Source organism: Argentina silus, assembly GCF_951799395.1.
Source record: "Argentina silus genome assembly, chromosome: 19".
Lineage (NCBI taxonomy): Eukaryota > Metazoa > Chordata > Actinopteri > Argentiniformes > Argentinidae > Argentina > Argentina silus.
The window spans coordinates 16,134,999-16,142,563 of record NC_139673.1 but is presented as its reverse complement, the minus strand read 5'-3'; the positions used below and the strand labels follow the sequence as shown (position 1 = coordinate 16,142,563).

The window sequence follows — 7,565 nt, the reverse complement described above, 5'->3', positions numbered from 1 at the left end:
AAATGATCAATAAACTCAGGCCGTGAGATGTATGAAGAGGGATGGCAAAACGCTACACAGAAAAACACGGGACTTTAGAGCTCACAAACATGGCGACATTTAGTCACCAACAACCTGAAGTGAAGAAAGGTTAGCATTGTTTTATTACAGGGGATTAAATGAAATACCACCAGACAGTTATCTTATTTGATGAAAAAGACTTGAACATTTATTTTGTAATTTTGTTTAAAACATTGTAAACTTTAAAAATGGTTTTTAAAGGGGAAATGGCCATGAGGGAGGTGCATAGAGTCAGGAGAAGTGGTCTTCGTGAAGGGCTGTGTGTGTCAGGCCTAAGGTATGGTAGTGGGGGGTTATCGGTAGTTATTGAGCTTCTGCACCCTCATGATTGTGGTGGTGGGTTTAGTGGGACGGGCGGGACATTCAGGCATCTGGCAGTTCATGGAGGGCTTGGAGAGGAGAGGGGTCCGCAGGGGGGGCTTCTCCCGCACCTCACTCTCCTGTGGCAGTGAAAGGAGGGAGGGAGAGAATGTTAGTTATTTAGCAGATCTTACACACCTGCATTTTAGCAGAGGGTGAACAATAACTATAATAGCATCAAAAATACCCCCCCTCTTATTATTGTGTCTGGTCATTGCATTCAGGGTTCTTAAGTTTCAGGCCCCCCCTTTGTGTGTGTGTGTAGGTATCAGGTGAGTGTTTGTACCTTGATGTAGTTCTCCAGGCCGTGAAGCTGGAGGACTTTGAGTCTCTCTCGGTAGACAAATGGAGAGACATCATGCTCACTGCCAGTAGGGGGCAGCAGGGGCAGGGACCTGTTCACCTCTCAAAGGGACACCTGCTAGGGGCAACAGCAGCTTTGAGAGAGTGCATGGCTCTGGACGTACGTGTGTAACTCTGCATTTGTAATTGTTATTGACACCTGTGTTGGAGAGTGTGTGTGTGTGTGTACCTGTACTGAGTGTCCGGGCCTTGCCTCCCCTCTCTGCAGTCAGAGTGTTGAGGCTGCGATGTATTAAGGACTGGAAGGTGGTGGACAGCTTATTCAGGTAGGGGGACAGGTCTACCGCTGGGTGCCTCTGGAGGTATTCCCACAGCTTTGTCAGACCCTGCACACACACAAACACACCATTAGAGACACATGCACGCGCGCACGCACACACCTAGATTCTCAGGGCCTCACCTCTTTTCTGTTCTCCTTGGCTGTGATCTTCTTGAAGATCTCCACCAGCACATCTGTAGCTTTCGACTTGGGAACCTTAGCGAGAGAGAAAGAAAGAAAAGAAAGATGTTCAAATACATCCACAGACTGCAGGTGTTGGGAATGGAAATACAGCTACTAGAACAGTTCATGCTGTTAAGAGTATATGTTGTGTGTACCGTGGGTCCGTGTGCATCTCGGCCGGAGACCGTCGAGGACTTCAGAAACCTCTTCAGGTGAGACTCCAGCTCCGACTCACTCCTGTTCTCAATCAGGGACAGGTGCTCCATGATCTACACACACACGTCATTTTCACGACACAGCCTCTAAACAAATGCAGTGGCATGGAATGACAAGGCCCAGAAAAGGCAGAGGGTAAGCTCCTGTGCTGTGTGTGTACTGACCGTGGGCCCTGCGAGGCAGCACAGTTGGTGGACCACGGTATTGAGTGTGCGGTGAGGCATGTCATGTTGCTGGCTCTGCCTCTCTCTGGGGAGGACCTTCATGAAGTTGTGGATGTACAGCAGGATCCTGTCCAGGTTCAGACCATCTACCGTATCTGGCAGGAACTTGATCATCCTCCAGATGCACTGCACACACAGCACACAACATCAGTGAGGTTTGACACACGCACACACACCAAACTGTTGCGTCTCCTCAGAAAGGTTGTTGAGGTACCTTCATGACGAGGTCAGAGAACATAGGAGAGCCATTGGAGGACAGGAGGGTCTCCTGCAGCAGCACCAGCAGAGCACTGGGGAGGAAGAGGAAGATGGTGGACAAATCCGCTAAACATAACTGCCCAGTAGACTGTGGGTTTGACTGATCAGTCTCCTCAAGCCATCAATTCAAAAAAACTACAGAGAATATATGGAGAACGGTTATCCCTTTTCAATGTGTACAAGAGTACCAGAGTAGGTTGGTGGTGGTTTAAGCTCTCTCCCACTGAAACACACAGTCTGGTCTGACCCCTCTCCCCACCCTTACCTGAGCATGTTGGTCTGGTCGGCCTTCTCCAGCACACGTCCGAGCAGCAGGTTGACTGAGCAGATGAGCTGCTGCCCCTCCATCAGGGTGTCCACCCTGGGGTCCAGCAGCACAGTGACCAGACCCTGCACCACCTCCTTCAGCACCCGCATGCATGCCTCCTGGGCCAGCCGCTCCACGTTGAACAACTGGGGCAGGAGGACAGAGGGGTCACATTGGCCGCCTGTGTGATCACACAAACTATTTCATCTACCCTCTACTGCCTGCTCTACTCACTGTGACCATGTTTTTGATGATGTAGCTGGAGAGTTTGAGGATGTCCTCCCCGGGCAGCCGCTGGTCGGCCATGTGAGTGCTGTGGGCCAGGCGCAGCTCAGGAACTGGTCGATGTGGCCAATCATGACCTCCACCCTGGCCTCCTGGTGAAGGACCTCATTTATCTGCAGGGTGGAGGAGAGGAGGGGTATCATTCAACAGTTGGTTAAGGAAGTGTACGTGTATTACGAGTGTGAACACGCACACGTGCGCGCTCACATTATGTGTGTGTGAGCCCCCCAGTGTGTGTGTGTGTACCTGTGTGAGCGCTTGGATGCTGGTGTTAATATCTCCAGAGGCGATCTGGGAGATGACCAGCTTGATGGTGGAGCTGGCGTGGTGCTCTTCAAAGTGAGCAGAAACTGGGCGGAGCCTGGAGAGGAAATACATTAATCACTGAGACATGAAGACAGATGTACACCGAGACGGTGGGTAGGTGAGTATATATAAAAACAAACAAATAAATAAAAAGTGTTACTTGAGTTCTGGGATGCTGATGGGCTCCATCAGGTCGTCGTCTAAGTGGAACTGGACCAGGTCCAGCATCTCAGGCCAAGGCTCCAGGTCGTTCTCTAGCAGGTCCATGTCCAGTTTGGAGTATGCAGCAGGGGCTGCAGCAGCAGAGGGCTGGGTCTGGGACTGGGTCAGGGCGTTCTGGAGATGGATCTGACTGGAAGGACGGAGGGAGGGGTGGAGAGAGAAGGTGAATGAGAGAGAGAGAGAGAGGGAGACTGTGTGATAAATGTTGGTCATTAATTGGTGTAAGAGATGGGAGGGGTAGAATCTGGATGAAAAATTAACCACCAACATGCAGAAGTACAAAGGCCACAACTCTTCAATTGAGCCACAGAGCCTCCGACAGTAATACACCCAGTGAGAGACAGACAGACCGGTGTGTTGCTGTGGGTTAGCTCGCTACGAATGTCAACACAGACTTGTTTTCAGAAGCACACAGTGGTTGCGTACCTGAGTTTGGTAGGGGGCTGCCCATCGTGGGACGGTTTGTGCAGTACACCGGCGTCGGGGTGTGAGGGAGGGGCTCTGTGGGGCTTCTCCTCCCCCTGTTTGGAGGGAGGGGCGGAGGCTGCGGTCTTCTTGGAGCACTTTATCCTTTCCTCCAACATACTCATGTCCTTCTCTGACAGCTGGAGGAGGGAAACACAGCTTCGTTGGGATGTGACACAGATACTGCGGCATCAACACACTTTGATGATATATGGAGCAAACAACTGTTGTGTGGGGGGGGGGGCTTACATAGCCGATGAGTTTGTAGACCTGCTCGCCGCGCAAGTTGTAGACCGCCACCACAGTGTTGAGGGCGGCGTTGCGGACCGACGTGTCCCGGTCACCGATGTGCACGGCGATCTCTTTGAGCGCCTTGGCAGCGGTGGGCTGGCAGACGTTCATCCCGTACAGCTTGATCAGACAGCCCAGCTCCTCTAGGCACTCTAGAGGGAGAGGAGAGGGGGGGGGGGGGATGAGAGGATAGAGTGATGGAGAGAACACAACATCTTTTTTTCCTCTCAGTTTGAGGGGGGAAGACACGCTAGCTGGACCAGCTCAGATATGTTCTGTTCACATTGTCCGTTCCAGCACTGTCTCAGCAACTATGGTGGATGCGTAACCAGGCCAACCCAGTGCAGCACAGCACAGCTCAGTTTGGCTCTGTAGTGTGAATCAGGCCGTAGCTTGTTGGGCTCTCTCACCGGCTCTTTGTCTGGAGTTTTTGGACTTGGTTCCATCCATGAGGAGAGGGAAGACCCTGCTGGCGGGGTAAACCATACACAGCATGGCCATGATGGCCCGCACGTCCTTCCTCACCATGTCCTTAGACTCCCCCACCTGCAGGGGGCGACAGAGTGCACACAGCTACATCATCAGGATGGGGGGATATCAGGGAGAGCAAGACACTTTGGACTACAGGGCCCTGTTGTGTGGTCTATTCTAGGTGGCGGAGTGGGGGGTGAGTCAGATGGCCCCTGTGCACATGGGGGGTGTCTCCATGGAGGATCAGGACGGGGCGCCTGTGACACTGCAACCAGCGCCCCGACTGATGGTGCAACTCATCACTCTCACACCCCATCATCTCCACAACATTACCGTGTCTGCTGGATTTCACCTTTCTTTAAATCAGTGACTGATTTATAATTATAATATGTGATTTAGACATATGAAACCAGCTACAAGTACTCTGGCCAATCAATCAAACAATCAATGAAGTACAAGGAATATAATCAAGTAGAACACTAGCAAACACTGCAGCACTCCCGAACAAAGATCAGAGAGACCTCATACAAAACCACAAATGTAACTAATCAATAATGTAAAATCACATACAATACATTTTACATGCAGTAGTCCTCAACAAATGTATTGAGATCCACATATCTGCTTGTGGTACTGATTCTTATAGAAAGTCTTACTTGTGATGATTTTGATGTATATCTGATTCACTTAAAATAATAAGTACATTTGTCTCAAGTATGTTGCTCTGGATAAGAGTGTCTGCTAAAATGACTGAACTGTAAAGATGTATGGCCATGAGGAGCCACAAACCTTGAGGATGAGGTAGGGGATGAAGGATGTGGCCTCGTGCTCATTCAGGTGGTAGTCCAGCTGGATGAGGGCACGGAAGAGCAGCTTGAGGTATTCTAGGGACTTCATTAGAATGCTGGTGTTGGTGTAGAAGAAACGTAGCGTGAACCACTTCAGGACCAGGTCCAGACAGGCCACTGTAGCGTCACGCTCCTCCTCCAGACGCTAGCCAGAGGACGAGAGGATGTGGTGCTAGAAGTGGTGTGTGTATGCATGTCTGGGCTGGGGGGGTGAGTCAGATGGCCCTTAACTTTTTGTCTCTTTGTCTATGAGTGTGAAGTCATATGCAGGTGTCCACCATGAATGAGAGAAGAGTTTTACTCCTTAATGTTATCTTGTGGGACCCAGAGAATTTGTGGTCAACAGAGCCTAGCACAGGGCAACACGGGGCCGGCTCTACGCAGGGGCAAGAGGGGGCAACGCCCCCTCAAACAAATGGCCTGCCCCCTCAAATCAAAAATTTAAAAGTGAAAAATCCGCCGAAAAAAGCACAAGTTAAATGCTTCCCCTCATCTCTCATCTCCGTGCAGCGTGTCTTCACACAGCCTGCAGTCAGCAGAGATCGCCCCTCTCCCCTGCCCCCTCAGCCCTCCGTAAACATCCAATCACTGTTAGTATGCAAATGAGCCAAGAGCAGCCTGACTGTGGTGTCAGGTTTCCAGACAGAGCGATTAAGACTTTGAGGAAGCAGCTAAAACTCCACTAAACTCGTCGTAGCGACCCGTGAGATAACTAATAATTAACAACAACTAAAACAAAAGTTAATATAACATCCATATATATTTGTGCAGTCAACTGGGGAATAGTCTGCTGTTTTTTCCCCAGTGGGAGTGTTTCTCAAGTCACACAAGCACAGACTAGACACTGTCCGCTGCATGTAACAGACTGAGGACTAGAGATGGGTCGTTCGCGAACGAATGGCTCTTTTTAAACGGCTCTCTTTGGTGAACGTAGGGAACCGATTCTTTTTGGTGAACGATCCATTTGGTTTGGCTCTTTTCCCCCCCCGTTAGCTAACATTATGTGACCAGACAGACAGTGGCGTTGTGAGCGCTGCGGTTGCTACAATAATGTTAAAATGCACAAGCACAACTCTTTAACAGGTTCAATGGTTGAGTGAACTAAGTAAAAAACAATAAAACTAGTGTTTTGTTACTCAGCTCGCCTCGTATGTGCCTACGTTTGAACCAGTCTCAACGCGTTAATTTGCTGATACACTCTATGGAAACTCAACGTCATACGACACTTCAGTCTTGAAACTGACAGCTGACAAGACATTATTTTCTCTCAAGTAAATCATATGCGAATATTCTGTAAAGAATAAAATAAAAAATCAAGTACCAAATAATAGCGTATTTCTTGTGTATTAATTTTTTTTTTGTCACTGTCTATTCTATATTGTTCTATGCCGGCTGGATTAGCTATATAAAATGTTATATAATAACGGTGTAGAATTTATTTATTTGTGTAATGCTATTGTTTTGTAAGCACACTTAAATTTGTCACGATCTGTCACTTACATGAGCTGTGCAATTAGGCTAGTATTACATATATTGCAGTAGGCTATAATAAGTGCTAAACAAATTCCTGTAAAGCCAAATAAAGTATTACGTTCAAGTCCATGTCCGATGAACAAATCAGAACAAAGGGCCATGAGTGTCGAATTACACATAGGATAACCCTTTGGCGAGATTTGTCCATGAGTATCGAATTACAGGTTACCCCTAGATTTGACCCAAATTAAGTCACCTTAATTTGCATATTCTCCGAGATGCACGTGAAGCAAAGACGCTAAGAAGAACATAACATGAGTGACAATAGAAAACGAAGTATCATTTGGACCTTTTTCACCTGTAAAGATGCATCAACTGCAGTATGCAATATGTGCAAGGGGAGCATTTCCATTAAAGCATTTCCATTTTTATATCACATTAGTATCATAGTTGAAGGATGAAGTGATCTAGTCGTATTTAATTAAACTGTGGGTAATTAATAATTGCCTACATAGGCATATGTCCAGCCACAACCATGTGCGCTCTTCCACCACCTGGACTCAGCACAAAAGCAGAGAGGCTACAGGGGGACTGTTGACTCCCTGTTGGTTGGTAAAACCCAACTTGAAAAAAATCATTATTATGTCAAGAGTGTGGGCAGTGCTGTTAAGTTTCTCTGTGTGAATGAGTTGGGGCTCCGTGGGACTGCAGAAACTTTGAGACATGATGCAGCTGGTGATGATGTTGCTTCAGGTCTTTTTCTGAAACTCATGGAGTATACAATAGAGAAGGATGAGAAGCTAACAAGCATTGTTAAGGGTATCCCAAAGAATGCAAAATACACATCTAAGGATATCCAAAACGAAATGATTCAAACACTGGCAGACATGGTGCTTGGAGAGGTCAGGAAAAAATATGAAAATGCTGATTCTGCAGGGTTTTGCCTCAAAAGTGATGGGACCAGGGACAGGTGC

General features: G+C 48.1%; 1 protein-coding gene across 1 annotated transcript; it reads right to left on the bottom strand.

Moving 5' to 3' along the window:
- Positions 1-1,468: 1,468 nt before the first annotated feature.
- Positions 1,469-2,536, bottom strand: LOC310819862 (cytoskeleton-associated protein 5-like; the record flags this gene model as incomplete). Its single annotated transcript, XM_083691272.1, has 5 exons — positions 1,469-1,494; positions 1,602-1,791; positions 1,880-1,955; positions 2,189-2,376; positions 2,465-2,536. The coding sequence occupies 5 exons, from the start codon at positions 2,534-2,536 to the stop codon at positions 1,469-1,471; spliced, it is 552 nt and encodes a 183-aa protein (XP_083547398.1).
- Between the last annotated feature and the right edge of the window lie 5,029 nt (positions 2,537-7,565).